The sequence below is a fragment of the Neospora caninum genome, chromosome VIII (assembly GCF_000208865.1).
Source record: "Neospora caninum Liverpool complete genome, chromosome VIII".
NCBI lineage: Eukaryota > Apicomplexa > Conoidasida > Eucoccidiorida > Sarcocystidae > Neospora > Neospora caninum.
The window spans coordinates 5,343,763-5,360,627 of record NC_018395.1 but is presented as its reverse complement, the minus strand read 5'-3'; the positions used below and the strand labels follow the sequence as shown (position 1 = coordinate 5,360,627).

The 16,865-nt window shown below is 57.5% G+C and overlaps 3 protein-coding genes and 2 non-coding genes across 5 annotated transcripts; 1 reads left to right on the top strand and 4 right to left on the bottom strand.

Moving 5' to 3' along the window:
• Positions 1 to 319: 319 nt before the first annotated feature.
• Positions 320 to 6,524, bottom strand: NCLIV_036740 (putative glutamine-dependent NAD(+) synthetase protein; the record flags this gene model as incomplete). The annotated part of the gene is made up of 7 exons (XM_003883875.1): positions 320 to 680; positions 1,118 to 1,323; positions 1,782 to 3,388; positions 3,903 to 4,101; positions 4,638 to 4,792; positions 5,304 to 5,519; positions 6,512 to 6,524. 7 exons carry the CDS (start codon positions 6,522 to 6,524, stop codon positions 320 to 322), a joined length of 2,757 nt encoding a protein of 918 aa, XP_003883924.1.
• Positions 6,525 to 6,585: 61 nt separating this feature from the next.
• Positions 6,586 to 6,657, bottom strand: NCLIV_t100014. The gene has a single exon. It is a non-coding gene; the product is annotated as a tRNA-Trp (tRNA).
• A 1,011-nt stretch (positions 6,658 to 7,668) lies between these two features.
• Positions 7,669 to 7,740, bottom strand: NCLIV_t100013. Its single transcript has one exon. It is a non-coding gene; the product is annotated as a tRNA-Met (tRNA).
• Positions 7,741 to 8,685: 945 nt separating this feature from the next.
• NCLIV_036730 (conserved hypothetical protein) lies at positions 8,686 to 10,939 on the bottom strand (the record flags this gene model as incomplete). Its single annotated transcript, XM_003883874.1, has 3 exons — positions 8,686 to 9,111; positions 9,526 to 9,693; positions 9,986 to 10,939. 3 exons carry the CDS (start codon positions 10,937 to 10,939, stop codon positions 8,686 to 8,688), a joined length of 1,548 nt encoding a protein of 515 aa, XP_003883923.1.
• A 2,208-nt stretch (positions 10,940 to 13,147) lies between these two features.
• NCLIV_036720 (CBR-CSN-5 protein, related) lies at positions 13,148 to 16,395 on the top strand (the record flags this gene model as incomplete). The annotated part of the gene is made up of 6 exons (XM_003883873.1): positions 13,148 to 13,300; positions 13,750 to 13,846; positions 14,407 to 14,541; positions 15,020 to 15,160; positions 15,518 to 15,702; positions 16,162 to 16,395. The coding sequence occupies 6 exons, from the start codon at positions 13,148 to 13,150 to the stop codon at positions 16,393 to 16,395; spliced, it is 945 nt and encodes a 314-aa protein (XP_003883922.1).
• Positions 16,396 to 16,865: the final 470 nt, after the last annotated feature.

The following is a 16,865-nucleotide window of genomic DNA, read 5'->3' as shown; positions in this document are numbered from 1 at the left end:
GTGTACGTGTATGGAGATTCAACGCATGCGGCCGCTTGATGTGCAAAGGAAAATGTACGGGCACTTACGCATCACAGTGCCTTCTGAAAACAGCCCTCGTCTGCCGGTATATGTGTCCGGCGGTCACATCGTGAGCCGTGAGATCGTTTGCTCTTCATCCGCCATTCTGTCCCTTGTCACGTGTGCGTCGTTCCCTTTCGGATCTGCAGCGTCTCTCTCGTTTTCTCCTTCGTCTCCCCTCACCCCCGTCCGTCTCTCCCCGAGTGCCCGCCCTGTCCAACTCGACTCGCTGTGCACACTGGCAAAGCGATCTCGTCTCTTATTTGTTTGTCGTGCCCGCGAAACCCATCTCGGCGTTGTAGAACGGGCCGGCTGAGGCGGTCGAGCACGAGAGAGAGGCGGCCGCCTCTGTCCCCATGGGAGAAGACCGCGGGAAAAAAGACGACGGGAAGGAGGTCCGCGGGGCACGCGTCGCGAACGCCTGCTCTTGCGCCGCGCGTTCGATACTGAGCACGAGGCGATCCATGGACATGAACTGGCGAGCAAAGTTGGGATACAGGAACGGACGGAGATCGAAGCGATTGTCATCCGGGTTGTAGCTCTCCACGTGCAACGCGGGAGTGATCGTGCACATTTTATGGCGGTTCCGAGCATACTGCCGGAAGAAATGCTGAACTTTCCTGAAGGCGCAGAGAGGTTGACAGGACGCGAAAGCACGGCTGGAAAACCAGTGGGGAAACGGGAAAGGCTGATCGCTAGCGCGAGACGACTTCTCTGGTCTGTCCTGCAAAAACTGCGTTCGCCTAGAACGATCGCAGTTTGAATCGACGTCGAGCTGACTCCTGAGGCGCCAGCACGCCCTGCCGCTCGAACGCATGTCTGTCGCAGCACATACACCCGAAAAAGAATTCCGGCACACACCACGGACCCGTGCCTATCGCTTTTTCTGTCTTTGTGGACCCCGCTCACGCGCAGGAGTACGCCCTCGCGTCTCCGGCTCAGAAGCCACGCCCTGCATGCGCCTTGACGGCGAGACCGGGTCGCCAGTCTCCGAGAAAAAGTGACGGTTCCGCCCACCTCCCCTCCCGTTCATGCCCCCGCTCGTGTCACCACTCACTGATTGATAACCGAAGGACTGTAGCGATCCCGCCACGCATCCAGCAGCCGCTTCAGCATCGAGAAGGGGCCACATCGCGAGACTTTTCGGAGACGGCCGAACCAGCCGAGTTCCTCGTACGTCATCCCCATCTCCTCTTCGTCTGTTTGTTGCTTGCCTTGATCCAGGGGGCGAAGCTCGGCTGTTGGCGGCATATCTACCACTTCCTAAACCAGTAGAAAAGGACCAGAAAAGGAGAGCAGTGGGGTGAGATACGATGCAAAACCTCCTCTCGCTTCAAAAAAAGGTTAGGGCTATTGTTCGCAGACTACGGTCGCAGCGAACAGACACACGCCGTGTCGCTTTCTTCTTGCCGATTTGTGCTACACAAGTTCGTCTGAGAAGACAAGACGCGGGGATTCTGTCTGACCTCCCCTTGCGCCTCTGGTTAGTTTGTCTCTCCCTCGCGGCGCTTGAAAAAGTCCCCGCACAGCACAATCCATCCCCGCCATCGTTCGTCTCTTTCCTCTTCAGCTTGTTGCCTCGTCGTGGGTGTGTGTCTGTGGCGTGCATCTTGTCGCTCGAAATCAGTGCTCCGCTTCACGCGTTCTTCCCTGTTCTCCTCTTTTCGGCTTCCTAGCGTTCTCCCGTCCCCTCCTGCTGAGTGTTTCTCTTTGCCGCTCACCAGCAAAGCAGGAATGCCGAGGTTCTCGGGTTGCGCGGCCCAGCGGAGAAAGCGTTTGAGGTCAATCTTGCTGATGGACCCAATGGGGTTCAAGTCGGCGCTGCTCGCGTCATATTTGGTGAAGTATCCCCTCAAGCCTTCATCGACGTTCGCGGTTCCTAAAACAAGGAGGTAGCCTCTTCCTCTCCGAGCGGCAGCTCTCGCGGTGTCTCGCCCTCCGCCTCTCGCGCCGTCGGCGGACGGGTCGCCTGCGGACGCCCCCGCTCCAAAGGGTCGGGCTCGGCGAGTCGCGCCGCCGGAATCGCCGTCGTCCATGGAGTTCGAAGCAGGCGTCGCCTCTGCGCCTGCTGGCTGACTGCCTCCGGGCAAAAGCGCCATGTCTCTGCGGTACGCGTCTTCCCCTTGGCCCTCGCCGCGAACGAGCGGCAGCAGCTGGGCCATGAAGTACGCGAGGACCATGCGGCTGCGCGCCTGGATGTTTTGAAGCGCGAGATCTTCAGTCATCGAACCGCCTTGCGCGGCGAACCGCGGCACGAGCCCCGTTTCCGAGGAGAGGACCGAGGTGAAGGCCGTCGTGATGGAGTCGATGGTCAGCGCGAGATGATACGAACCGATCTGACTCGCGAGTTGGCCGGCGAGATGGCGCGTCTGATCGCTGGAGTGCGTCGTGGCCATGTAGCACGTGTGCAGGAGCTGGTGACACAGCTCCTTCGCGTCGGCGGGGAAGCCCGCGTCTCGGTCTTTCCGCTTTCCGAGGATCCGCTCCAACTCGGCCAGCACCGCGGCGTTCCCTTGGTCGACGCTGGCCATGACGATGCGGCACATGAACGCCACCACCGTCGCCACGGCCGAGGAGTCGGCGCCGCCCGAAAGCGGAAGGAAGAAGCCGCCCGCTCCCGAGCGACGCAGATAGTCCCACATCCAGCACGCAGGGCCCCACGCGACTTCTTCCTCCCGGGAAAGAAGCTTGGGCACGACGACTGGCGAGGCCGTCGTCCACGCGAACTGGACCTCGAGCGGTGAAGGCAGCCCCGTTGCCTCCACGCCACTCACGTCGGCAGCTCCGCGCTCTTCGCCCTCGCGTTTTCCCGGGCACGAAGAGGCCTCAACGCCCCGGCCAAAGTCGGAGGGAAGGCGCGAGAAGAGCGGAGGCGGAGCAGGCGAAAGAGACAAAGGGACTTGGACGGTAGGGTACGGGATCGGCCGCTGCTGCTGCGCACGCGTTGCCGACGCAGCCCGACGCGAACGGACCTCGGCGAGATCCAGCGTTGACGTCACGACCTCAACCTCGTCGAGGCTGAACTGCTTGCCGAGCCCCACGAACTCGCCGTTGACGCAAATCATCGCGGACCCGTCAAAGTACAAACGGCCGCCGTCGCACCCGATCTGGTTGCTGTACATGTACACGCCTCCGTGCGAAGTGCTTTGGCGCAGCAGCTGGTACCGCCGCGCCAGCTTCTGCATTTCGTAGTGCGAGCCGTTCCCGTTGCAGATAATTTCAACCCCGCCGTCGAGAAACAGAGACCCATGCGGCGGAATCGGCGACCACAGCTCTTCGCAGCTCTCGCTCGCCACTGAGGTGTTGAGACACTCCAGAATTGCCACGCCTGATTGTCGGGGACACGAAAAAAAGCGCAGTCGGAAGCGCACAGACAAACCACGTGCGTGTACAAAGAAGCCTTCAGAGTTCCCTCCCCCCGCCCGCCTCCCCCCCCCCCTCTTCAGTGGATTAACTTTTAGCACAAAATCTTCCGAAACCCCTGGACTTTGGGCGCCCCAGCCATAAAAAGCATTCCCCGCACAGGGCGCCTTGCTGTATCTCTCTGCTGCTTACGCTGCCTCCCAGCCGCTTGGGCACACACATTCTCACGCCCTGTCAGTTCCCGCCTGTCCGCCCCATCACACAGCACACGCGTCCGAGGAGGAGCCTGACAGCGCGCCTGTCCACGCAGCTGCATCTGCATCTCTCTCGAAAAGCAGTCCGCCGGCGCGGCCGTGGAAAGGTCCGACTGTCGAGCTCGCGTGTGTGCGACTCTGTGGGTCTCAACAGGCATATACGTGTCTCCCTGGCCGGTTGTGTTGCGGCGTCTCGCGCCGCGTTAGATTTCCGGTCTCACGTACCGAAAGGGGCGGTGGTTTGTCCCGTCACCTTTGACACGCACAGGGGAACTCTGAACTCCTCCAGAGGCGCCCCGGCTGGCCTGTTCCAGCGCGCAAAGTAGCGCGACTCGCGGTAGTTCAAGTCATCGGCCATAACCGTTTTGGGCCGCACGAGCAGAATCCGCCGGTTGAGGATCCACACGCGGCAATTGTAGGTCAGCTGAACACAGAGCGAGGCACAGGTCGAGAAACGTCGGCGCGCGAGAGAGGAGAGCCGGAAGACGAAACCAAAAGGACATGGTCACCTAGACGCGAGGAGAGCCAGCACGAGCGCTCTGCTACGTGTGGGCAGGAACTGAGCCGCACCCGAGAAAACCAGAGAGAACTTTAACCAGAGAGAACCCGACTTGGAAAAGGCATCGGACGGGCCAGGACCGCCAAACACGCGAGACGGAAGTGGGCGCACGCCGTAGCCGTGAGACTCGGACTGCGGACGCAGACTCCTGCGACGTGGATCGATCTCTGAGGATCTGCAAACCCCCTCAGCGCGTCTGAAGCTTAATGGGGAGCGCCGCTCTGGGGCGTGTGCGTTCGAAGGGAACCGCGCTTGGGTCCCGGCAGTCCCGCGAACCTCCTTTGTGCGTTGGAAAGGAAGACCGCCTGAGGGACAGGAGTAGCTCTGGCCACTCGCTGCTGGACTCGTGCAGAAGCGGGCGGGACGCACAAGCAGGAACTGGACACCAAAGAATAACTCACGGATTTATGGACGGCGGGGATACCAATGTCGCACAAGATGCCGTCTGTCAGGTCCGAGGCCAGCAGCTCTGCCAGGCACTCCCACGAGTGCGTCAGAGTGTCGGTTTCGAGGAAGTGGTCTTCGCAGCCGTAACCGGGCATCTCCAACTCGGAACCTGAAATGGACAAGACGACAGCGCAAGCGGCTAAAGACTGACGCCAAGACAGGAGAAGCGAAGCACGGAAAGGGAAAGGCGACGAAGCCGCCGACGCAGCATAAGACGACGGAACCGAAGAGGGGGGCGAAGGAAAATACGCGTGGAAGAGGAAGAGCACGCGGCGACGCGCCAAAAAGCGCTCTAGACACACACACACACACACTTACATACACATGGCGAGAACATCCCCCTACGTGGGGGCGAAAGGAGAGACAGAGAGAGCAAGGCGGCGAGGACCGACGACGGGGAGGCGAAAACCCAAAAACGAAACGGAACGGGACGAGGCAAACACACGATCCACAGCACCTTCGAGCGGCACACGCCGTACGGAGAAGCGGGTGAAACCGAAGAGCCTGAGTCGCGAGACGACGCCGCGTTCGCGACGCCGCGTCTTCAGCTCTGCCTTCACCTTCTCGGGCGGTTCGGCCTCGTTTGCTGTTCTCCCCCGCCACTGCGACGCGGAGCCTACCGACTCGCAGCTTGGACCCAGCGGCCTTGGCGACCTCGATGCTTTTCGCCACGCGTCGGAAATTTCCTTCAAAGTCGAGAGCCCACTGATTTAAGTTGCAGACGGACACGCGTGCCAGCGTTTCTTGCACGTCTTGTTCATATTGCCATCGTCGGGAAGGCGCGGGGACGCACGACTGAGAGGGCCCAAGGCCAGTTGCACCAAGGGCCGTCATGGCTGCAAAAAAGGGAGGCAACGGCGAGTTCCCGAAGCGTAGACCGAAGGCGCGCACTTGGGGCGCGGAACTGGGAACTGCGTCGTGACGCGAGGGCGTGAGGTCGGCGCAAAAAGAGCGACGGAGATGCGCAAAGGTGGGCGGGGATTACAGACAGGGAAAGCGGGTGACGACAAACACGCAGCAGAGAGGAGACGCAGCAAGTACAGGAAAAACTAAAACCGCCCTCCGCCGAGATCTGCCTCGAGGGCTGTCGTGGAGCAGCGCTGCCGCCGTTGAGCATTTGAGAGGGATCGAGCATCGACGGAGTGCACGCTCGAGTTCCGCGGCAGAAAGAACGGCTTGCCCGCCTCTCTCAAACGTCCCCTCCCTCGCGGACGACTACCGCGCTCCTGAGCGACAATGAACGCGCAGCTTTCCTCTCTGGCTCATCTTCCGTGCGTCTCCTCGCCCTGGATCACTCGCTAGGGGAACAGTGCAGCTGACTCCGCAGTTCCGCGCACACAACCTGCGGGCCCTCGATCGCGGCGAGGCACACAAAGACGCGAAAAAGCGACGGAAACGCGCTTCGCTCAAGAAGCAAACGCGGGACGACGGGAAGTTGCGTCTGGACAGGACTGCTGCGTTGTGTTATCGGGATGTTGTGCATGCGTGCGGTTCGAAAGCCCGAAAACGCCGGGGGAGGAAACGAAGACGGTGCAAAAAAGCACGTGACGGACGATTTTCGCGTACGGCAGCGCGACGCGCGTAGATCTGCAGCATTTATCCCCGGACGCACAAGAAGAAACTCCCCTTCCCCTCTTGCACACACTGTGTCTGACTCCAGTTCCAGTCGAGCGGAATACACACACGCGGTTCTGCTGGCCTGGCGGGGCTCTCTCTGGTCGCGGGACTGTCGGTCCGCGAAGAAAGCGGAGCGCTTTTGCGAGCGCGAGGAAACTCAAATTTCACGTCGCATTAACACAAAAAGGGCGCTTCTTCGTCCCGTGCTTACTTCCAAACGGCATTAAAAACGAGGAGGACAACGTACCAAAGCAGAAGAGGGGAACGCGGCGACTGGGAAAAATGTGAGCCCAGAGCGACTCGAACGCCCAGCCTTCTGATCTGGAGTCAGACGCGCTACCATTGCGCCATAGGCCCCTTGCAAAGAAGAGTCTTTCGCGTGACAGGGTTGGAATTCACCACTGTTCGTTTAGACACCGCCAGTTTCCGATGTTGTCGTACTTTTCCGCGCGTGCGACACAAAGCCGTCCCGGTTTCAGAGGCATCCTCGTTGCTTTTCGTCTTCAAACCGCAGACGTATTTGAGCCGAGGAAAGAACAGAGATCGCCAACCGCAAGCGCGGCTGCGGCAAAGAACGCAACGTGGATCGTCCGCGTCGACGATACCGTTGCAAGAGTTTTGGCCAGAGGGAGGCGCCTCCGTCCTCGACTCTGTGTGGCGCTTTTTTTCGGGGCCAGAAGAAAACGGGCCGCTTGCTCGATGGACAGCGTACGTTCACGTTTTCTTGTGCCTGACTGAAGTCTGAGCTTTCGCGATTTTGAGGGAACTCGAGGCCGAAGCCCGAGCTAAAGCCAGCACCATATCTCGGTTTTCCACGAGATTTATCTGAGCATCACCTGTCACAAGTTGTCCATTGCCCTGGATAATAAGGTGTGCTGGGAGGCTGGTTGCGTCTAGCAGAATGTTTGTTGCAGAACAGTGCTTTGCATACTCTCTAGAGGATAAATGTGTGGGACTCCTCGGCAATCCTCAGCACAGAACTGTGAGAGCTGAGAACGGCACTGGAGCACACCGAGTAGCTGCGCAGGTAAAAAGGGACCAGAAAACGAGAGGGTCCAAACGCTTGTGGCTTCGTTACCGGAAACCGGACTGTCTATTGGAGGAAAAACCTCAGAGGGTTCTTTTGATGAGAGATCACTTCGATACATGATACAAAGCCCATCCATAGGTAGCCAGCACGGCTTTTGTGAAACGCCCCCGCCAGGCGGGTGTGACTGACGAATTCGGGAAAAAAACCTAAAATCTGCCAAAACAACTAGTACAGCAGGCAGTCACGGCATTCAAAATTCACAAAAAGTATCTTCAGAACTTTCAAATGTGTGGCATCCGCAAGAAGGATGAGAGAACGAAAAATAAAAAGAAAGCCAGTAGCACCGCATGGTTTCGATCCATGGACCTGGGGGTTATGAGCCCCCCACTCTCCCACTGAGCTACGGTGCTTACATTCTCTGTCGATGCAAAACATTCGGTCGAGTCCGCGCCAAAGCGCCGTCGTGGACGGATGGTATTTCTGCGTGTTTTCTGGTGATTCTGGCCCAGTGCGGCGTCGTGGACGGGGGATGGGGCCGCCTGCTGCTGAAGCGACAGGAACTGCGCAACAGTCCCGTGCGTTTTCTGTCCAGAGAGTGTCTCGAGTCGAGAAGATACACGCTTCCTGCGGGATCCTGGCGACGAACGGAGTGCGGTATGTGCTGGAGTCGGGACTCCCCAGTAGTTTGAAGGCCAGGACATCCTCACAAGGAAATGAAACGGGACGGTCGCACGTAGGCAAGCTCCCTAGAGAGACAGGAAACCACCGATTCCTGTGGTCTCGCAAGATCGCTCTCCCACTTGTTGGAAACGAAACGCGCCTCGACCTACGGCCCCGTCGTGTTCGGTGGTGTGTCGCCCACGTCGTTCAGCAACTCTGTGTTTCACACGCATCAGCGCTTGTAGCAAGCAAACGGTAGGTGCGCCTGGAGTCAATGCAAGAAAGTGTCTCGTGAGCTCGAGTCTCCCGGTGTGACACGAACATCTGGAAAAGCCGCAAAAAGGCGCAGGAGAGAGGATCCCGCTGCCGGTCGAGCGCAACAGCGGGTCGAATCTCGTTCCTCCCCCTTGTGTCCGGGTCTCAAAACAGAAAAAGGAACACGACCACTTTACATAAGGAACGGAAACCGGAAGCCGGCTCAGCGAAAAAGTGCTTGCTCGGGGCGCCTTTCGTCGCAGTCCTGTCGCCCACTTCCCTGATGTTGGGAGAAAACCTGTACTCGCTCTTTCCTCGATGGAACCCATCACCCTTTTCTCTGCTTCCACTCAAGCTCCACTGTTTGTTGTCGTCTGAAATACCTGTGGCTCAATGCTCCCCTTGTTTCTCCAGTCTTCTTGCTGCTGTAGTATGTGACTTCACCTCCCGCCACTGTCGATCTCGAGTCCTTCTCGGACCTTTCTCGCCACAAATTCTTTGATTTTCCCTTTCCTTTTGTTCCTCCAAAGCTCCTGAGGAACGACGACCACATGCCACCCCATAGCCGCAAGCAGTTCACGCTTCATACGCGTCTGAGCAGTAGGCACCGTTGTACCAAAGAAGAAATGGGCTTCTCCATCAACTTCGACAACCAGCTTGCGAGACGGTATTGCAAAATCTAAGACATACGGCCCCAGAGGATACTCAACACATATTTCAGACATCAGTCCTTCGTCAAAAAGCAAGCGTCCAACACGCTTCTGAACTTGGGACACGTGAACCAGGTTCAACAGCTTCTTCTCCCGCGCAAGAGAAAGAAATTGGAGCGCTTCCTCATCGTCCACACAGAGAGGGCCTATTTTGTACTGCAGATGCAGATCAATGATTTGCATCTGTCGCCACGCACGCTCAAAGGGAGAGTTAAGTGGCTGACGCCTCAGAGAACTGCGAGAAAGCGTTCGTAAGATGGTCGTTAACAGAGCCGACCGACGTCCCAATTCCTCAGGTGTACATACAGCGCGCGTTTCAAGAACCTGGAATGAGGTATCTTTCCCCCGCTGGTTTTCTGGAGCCTGTCCGCCGATTCCTCTACTTGCGGCGTTGCTTTCTGTCGAATCAACAAACGCGTTCCCCGCTTGTTTGCTTGCGGGCCTTTGCTCTGGCTGCAACTGCATGTCACACCCCAACTTTCCACTGCTTTTTGGCGGGTCCCTCACGAAACGCTCTAGCCGTTCCGCGTGACAAGAACCTGCGTCGTCCGTCGATGCACGCGTGCCTACAGTGACTTGGGAATGTGTGGAAACGCAGGCGATGGCATACGCGAGGTTGGAAAGCTCGTGGATCGACAGTTGACTTAGAGTTGCTCGCGCTTGGTCCCTGAGCAGACTGTCCAGCACAGACGCAGCCAACGTTGGGACCTCGAGCCTCGACAGGGCCAGCGGCAGCGCCTGCATGCGACAGAACAAAAGTGGGAGCAGAGACCACGCCTCCGTTTTTTGTGACGGAACCTCAAGTCTCTCAGATCGACGAAGCCGCCCGGACACAGGGGAGAGAGTCGCTGGCAACGAGGCAAAGGCCGAATTGATCGAAACGAGCATAACGGAGAAAACCCGGAAGCCCCTTCCAAGTTGTCTGGGATAACCCGGTCACTCCCTCTGGCCCCAGCAGCGGGCCAGCAGTGACCGCAGCAGCCGCAAAAGATAGCCTTTACTTCGACGGATGCGTACTGTTAGGCCTTACCGCCAAGAGCGAAGGTGTTTCTCTCACAGCCGCAGCGAGAGTGTATCGGTTCCGCGAAAACCTGCGGTACGCGAGCGTCAGGAGTTCTTCGTCTCTCAGTCTGTGCCGAGCGAGAAGGTGGACGACCAGAGTGGTCCCAAAGAGCGAACAACGCGAGGAAGCACTCTGGAGCGTTTCCTTCACTTTTTCTCTGAAGAAGATAAAGTGGCGGTCTCCCAGACCACCGAGCTTCTCCAAGTCTTGTAGGAGACGGATGAACGCGGCGGGATTCTTTATTTCAGGGAGGAGATCGAGGGCGCGGCGCCGGAGCGCCGAAGCAAAGGAGAAAATTTGCACCCCTAGCCGCGCGGCTGCATGCGCAACAGAGAGCAGTGTAGATACAGGGAGAATGTCCGCATTGGCCTTCGCAATCGAAATGGCCTCGCCAAGCAACTGCTGAAACGCCGCCGGGGAAGGAAGGCTCGCGGGAGGACGGGGCCGCGAAGGCATAGAAGCGAGGCGAGAGCGAGGAAAGCAGGCGTGCGTTCTTCGGGGATGTTGGTCGAGCGGGAATCGAAGAGAAACGAGGGTCTCAAATTTAACAGCCAAGTCAAAAGCTCCCACAGCCTCCTGGCCCGGAGGAAACCGCCTCGACAGCTTGCAGTACTCGGAGACGGGGACCAGTTTCGGTGAGGACAGGGAGGAAGGAGAAAAGGGAGGCGGCGCCAAGGGCGGGCTACACGACGGCGCCCGAGGAAGGGACTCTGAGAGTAGACCTGCCTGGGAAGAGGTCGGCGAAGACACGAAAACGCCGCGGCCACAAGACGAGCGAAAAGAACCTGGAGAGGAGCCGGAAGCGGGCGGAGCGCCACGAGACGGCGCTGAGCCCCCAGGGCCCATGCCTACACCAATCCTCCGTTTCTTCTCCAGGAGATCCTCTTCCTCCGAGTAGACGCTCCCGTCAAAGAAGCGCATGTCTATGTCGATTTCTTTTTCGGGGCCCGTCAGAAGCTCCGTGTCCCCGTCCGCCCTCCTCTCCTCAACTCGCGTGCAGTCTCCACTGCTAGAGACAGGGACGCACTCTGTCTCTCCGCCACCGCCACGCCGTGAGGGCTCGACATGGCAGCGGCCGGTATGCAAACAGCGGCTACGAGGAAACCGCCTGTCTTTTGCAAAACGGGAGGCCCAGAGCTGGACGGAGGAGCGGCTAAAACTGCCTGCGTTGTTTCCGGTAACTCCAGGCCAGCAGCTACTGTACAAGCCGTGGGAATTCAGTTCTGAGGAAGGTCGGGAGCGGCTGATCCCGGGTGCATCCTGGAGACGCCAGGCAGTCTTCCGACCTCCAGGTGGCTTCGACCAGTCCTCGAAGGCCGCGGAACTCGGGGCGTCGTCTTGAGCAGAAACGCGGCTCTCTGCTGCTCTGTCTGTTGGAAGAAAAGCGAACCCTGCGTCGGGAAAAAAAGGAGTCGGGCAACACCCGTTTTGCCGGTGGCCGTATCGGACTGTCCGCCGAAAAGGGAGCGGTGTCTGTACAGCGGCCTCAAGTCTCCGCGATAGTTTTGGGCGAAGCTTCATTGTCGTCCTCTCCTCGCTTCCATAAGCGGAAGAAAGAAAGCACAAAACTCAGGTTCCCCTCTCTCCTGTCAGTCCGTTTTTCGGCTACAGACATGCACGCTGGCAGACGCATTTGCCTGTGGTACACACTTGAAACACCCCCGGCTTCCCTACTGCGGCCTTACGATCGGCTGCGGTCGTTCAGAGCTCCCGGTGCCTCCGCCTCTCTCTTAGCTTCAGAACGGGCAAAGCATGAAACTCCTTTACACAAATTTCGCTCGCAAAACCTTGGCGGCTTCTTCGCTCGGTGGAGTCAAGAGAGGCGGACGCACTTTGACAGTGTCCGCAGAGTGGCAACAGGTGCGCGGCTTCCGGTGTTCGGAGTCCATTCAGCGGGGCAAAACCTCCAGCCGGTGAAACATATGGACAAAGTTGAGCGTCTAGGACAGAGTACAGTAGGAAAGAGCAGGAAACAGGAGCCGAGAGGGCTGTGGCGAAAACGCAAGGCTTTAAGGCTACGCATGCGGCAAAGCGCTGGCGACAGGCGGTCTTGCAGTGGCACGGAGTGTAGAGTTGAATGGAGTCACTTCCCCATTGTGGGCTATTCGAGGGAACACGGGGCGGGAACGTCTTTAGGATGCTGCCTGAATGGAATCGGTGAGAACTAGCACAGCGCGGACACAAATCTGGACAAAGAAATCAAATCTTAGGTGGCTGAAAGCAATTTGGAGATCAGGAATGCAAGTTGGGTTCACAGAGCGCCTTTACGATGGCGTCTGCATGCAGGATCACCACCGCCGCACAGCAGCGTGCACGTGTTCCGGCTCTGTTCAAGGTCTCCACTTTTCACTGGTGTGACGCGTGTTTCGATAAATTTCCAGGGAATTCCACTTACTCTCTGCTCCCGTGTCGGAAAACCGAAAGAGCCAAGTTCGTTCCGTGCTTGTCGGTTTTCTTGGCGACTGGCAAACGACGTCTTAACACCTACTGTGTCCGTCAGCTGGGCTTTTGTAGACACACTGCTGCTTGTGCAGGCAACTCACTTCTTTTCGCCGACCTCCCAGTGTTTTCTCTAGATTCTCTCCCAGCCCGAAGGTCTTTTGTGTGCCGATGGCACTTTTCTGCCTTTGATTGCTGCTTCGACGTCAGTTCCCCTTGTCTTTCTCTGGGACACCGTATAGAGTCTAGCGCCACTGGACCGTCAGGTTCGTGTGTACACCCTGATCGACCTCGTTTCCAACCGGCACGTGCATCTGTCTGCAGACTTTGGTCGGATTTCCCTCTTCTTGGCCGTCGAAGCAAGTTCACTTCCGCCGTGCTCGTCCCCTGTGCAGGCCGTTCAGAGCTGTTCTGCGCGAGTTGCGAAGCCGTTTGTTTTTTCCGCTACCCTGTGCGCACAGAAACGGACAGAGACTGCCCCGAGCTTCGGCGGCCTCTGCGCCGGCTGCCGCCCCAGGGCTTTTGCCGACCTCCCGACAATCGTGTGATCTTGTCGTTGTCCAGCTCTGCGGACGGTGTTAAAAGCGTGCGCCTTTTCGTCGGTTTCTGTTTTTTTTTTGCGTTTTCCGCGTATTGCCTTTCCGTACCCACTGACAGCTCCGGCCGCTGTCGTGCGCAAGACAAAGCAGAATGGCGGGTTTGCCTTCGAACCTTCGAGGCCTGCTTCAGCAGTTTGGGGGCATGGGCGTCGGTCCACCAAATCGGGATCAACCGATGGCCGACACCTCCGAGCAGGTGTACATTTCATCTCTTGCGCTGTTGAAGATGCTCAAGCATGGGAGGGTGAGTTTCCCACACCTGAGAAAAGGCAACTGCTTGCTGATCATTACAGAGGTATTCCGTACCATAAAAAGGGGCTGTGTGACATACTATTGGAGCAGTTCGCAGTGTGTACCTGCGGTGCCGTCGGCCTGTGTTTTCGCCACATCAACGTAAATAGCGCGTCGGCACTCTCACACATCTCTGCTCGTAATCACGCAGACACGTCGTGCCTTTGGTGGGCCAAACTGCCGTGCGAAAATGCAAGCCTGTGCATGTCCACCGGATCCGTACAGAGAAAACTACTACCCTGCCGCTGTGCACACGTAGCCCGCGTCGTTTTCAGTGGCAATTGCCGACATTTTCGCGTCGCGCATTTGTCTTCCTAGCGCTCCCTTCGTGTCTGTCTTTTTGCTCTTCGAACCTCGCCAAGTTGTAATGACTCCGGGCCTTCTCGTGCCTTTTCCCTTCAGGCTGGAGTCCCTATGGAAGTCATGGGTCTCATGCTCGGAGAGTTCATTGACGATTACACCGTCCGTGTCGTGGACGTATTCTCCATGCCGCAATCAGGTGCGTGTTCGGCTTTCTCCTGACCAGAGGGAGAACTGGAAATCCTGGTTCTGCGCCGTGGGGCAGCAACACTGAACAGGTGTGCGTCCTAAGGGATTTCCTACGTCCGGTTCGGGGTGGTCCGTAGGCGAAGCACAATGCCGAACAGACGACGAAAGGAAGACGCTGGTGGCACACGCAGTCTCTCTTCCCTCGTCCACTGAAATGCGCCTCGCAGCAGGCAACGCGTTTCCATGCATGCGTAGACTAAATCCGCGGACACGGTGTAGGACAAGGTTGTGGAGATGCTCTTTGGGGCAGCCTGTGCAGTCGCGCGTGCCTTTCGTCTGCTGATTGCCCCGTCGGACTCGGCGGGTCGTGATGCGTCGGATTTCCCTCGTTGAGAGACGTTCACTCAGCTTTGCATTTGCTGCGCGCGAGAGGGCGAATCTGGATCACGATCGGTCAAGATGTGTGGATGCACCCGTGCACCAAGTGTGGCCGCTCAGAAATGGTCGGATTCTCGCAAGGGAAGGAAACGGGCTCCCCTACTGTTTTCTCCCGTTCCGTCCTCTGTGCAGGCAACAGTGTCAGTGTCGAGGCCGTGGACCCAGTGTACCAGACAGAGATGTTGGAACAGTTGAAAAGGACAGGCCGTCCGGAGATGGTTGTCGGCTGGTACCATTCCCACCCGGGTTTCGGCTGTTGGTTCTCAGGTGAGTGCTCATTTCCTCCAGTGCATGCACTGTGCACCAGCAGTTGAACGGAGGCGTTTTCCTTTATGCGTTTGTGTACACGCGTCTCCGCATTAAATTCAGCCGGCAGTGGGTTGGGATACCCGAACTTTCCTCGGTGGGATCCCAGCGCCAGGGGAACGTTTCAGACGGCTCTTGAACTTCCAGATTCGGGTTTGCTGGACAGATGACGCGTTGCGGATGCTGGGAACGCGCAGGGAGGGGAGGCGCGCCCCTTCCAGGAAAAGCGTGTGCGTCCAAGCGCAGCACTTTCAGGGAAGATGATTGCGGCTTTCATCTTTCCAGAGGGAAAACGGCTGAATTTTGTGTGCTTCATGGTTTGCCACGCACGCCAGGGGTCGGTGTCGGGCGCGTCTGAGGCAAGGAACAAGGATGCTGCCTCGCCTGTGCAACAGCCTTCAGACGGACTGTTTCACCTGTCCGCTGTTTTGCCCGTCAGGAACGGATGTAAACACTCAGCAGAGCTTTGAGCAGCTGAACCCGAGGGCTGTGGGAGTCGTCGTGGACCCGATCCAGTCGGTCAAAGGCAAAGTTGTTATTGACTGCTTCCGTCTGATTAATCCTCATCTTCTTATGCTTGGTAAGGAACGGCTCTGCCGTACAAGAGTCTGCCCTCAGAACTCGCTGATTCCCCTCCGCTTGCAGGGAAGGTGCTCCTGAGCTTCTGTGACAAGCACGGACACGGATCAGACCCCCTGTTTGCTATCGACTGACTGTTGGGCACACGTGCGTAGTTTTACGAGGGGACGCGTTGGATGGGCGTCCAGAGCAGGCCGCCATCCCAAGAAGAGCGTGTCGATCTGAACTCGACAACAGGTCGATAGTTCGAAACGCTTTCCAGCTGTTGTTCGCTCGGGGAGTGGGGATGCATCCTTCGTCTGAAAGGGAGAGTGGGTGCTGCATTCTTTTCCGTCAACTTTCGTTTCCTTCTGTCCAGGCCAAGACCTGCGACAGACGACAAGCAACATCGGCCACCTTCAGCGACCGACAATCTCCGCGCTTGTCCACGGCTTGAATCGGAACTACTACTCCATTGTGATCAATTACCGGAAAAATGAGTTGGAGAACCAGATGCTCCTGAATCTCCACAAGAATAAGTGGAACGACGCTCTGAAACTTAAGGTTAGTTGCTGGACGTGAAGACGATACGGGCGCTAGGTCAGCAGGCGGCGTCCCCAGTTGAGCACATTCCGGCCGGATGTCAGGTGCCGAGTTTTGTCCACAGCCGGCGTTTGCGCGTGCGGGGTTCGACATCTTTGTGCGTTTCATGCCATGGAAACCAGAGCACTGATTTGGCCCCAGAATTCCTGAATTTCGACAAGCAGGGACAGGCGCTGTGGTGATTTCCACAGGAAGGGCAGTGTTTTCGTGAAATTGCTCAAAGCAGTGTTCAGCAGACGTCAAGAAGCCAGACACCGCTTTCGTCCACGCGTGTTCCCGTGTTTGTTACACGCACAGGTTGAAGAAGGACTGGTACGCGCATGCTTGTTTTTGGTGGCGAAGCTAGAAACGATGAGGCACAAGAGAGACTGAATACCGTGTGTACTTTTTCTCCCTCTCTCATGCCGCCTGTGCGTGCAGCCATTCGACGAAATGGCTGCGGAGAGTGCGGCGTGTACCAAGTCGATGAAGGAATTGTCGGAGCAGTACAACAAAATGGTTCAAGAAGAAATCAAAAAGACGCCTGAGCAGCTGGTGGTCGAGCGTGCTGGGAAAGTCGATGCCAAGAAGCGACTGGAGAGTGATGTAGACACTTTGATGACGGAAAACATTCTCCACTCTTTGGGCACAATGATTGATACTCTCATCTTCTGAAAGCTCTCCAAACGGACAGAAGAACGAGCGGCGCATTCCTGGACCACAGCCAGGAAGCAGATAGACGGGAGGGGAGCTGATTGCATTTGGCTTCGATTTCCATTCCTCCTTCTAAGATGCTATGAACGTTGATGTTTTACAGCGAAATTTCCAGCCCATACAAATGTATCTTATTTGGGAGACCAACGATATGCAGTGTCGCTGTGCGTAGATAAAAGTCACCCGCTGTAAGGCACTGCGCGGCTCCGGGTTTCGTGCGGGTGTTACAGTCGTAGTCCAACACGTGTAAGGACATGTGCAAGCGGTGAATCAGTGAGAGGTGTTAGGAACCTGCTTCTGACATGGTGACGACCCAAATAATCGGCGAGTGGATGGGCCTGTTCCCTACCCCTTATGGTGTCCCTGGGAGTACGAAGGCTGCAGACTGTTTTATAATATCAGTTCAAAACTAGCGGACACGACCTGTGTTG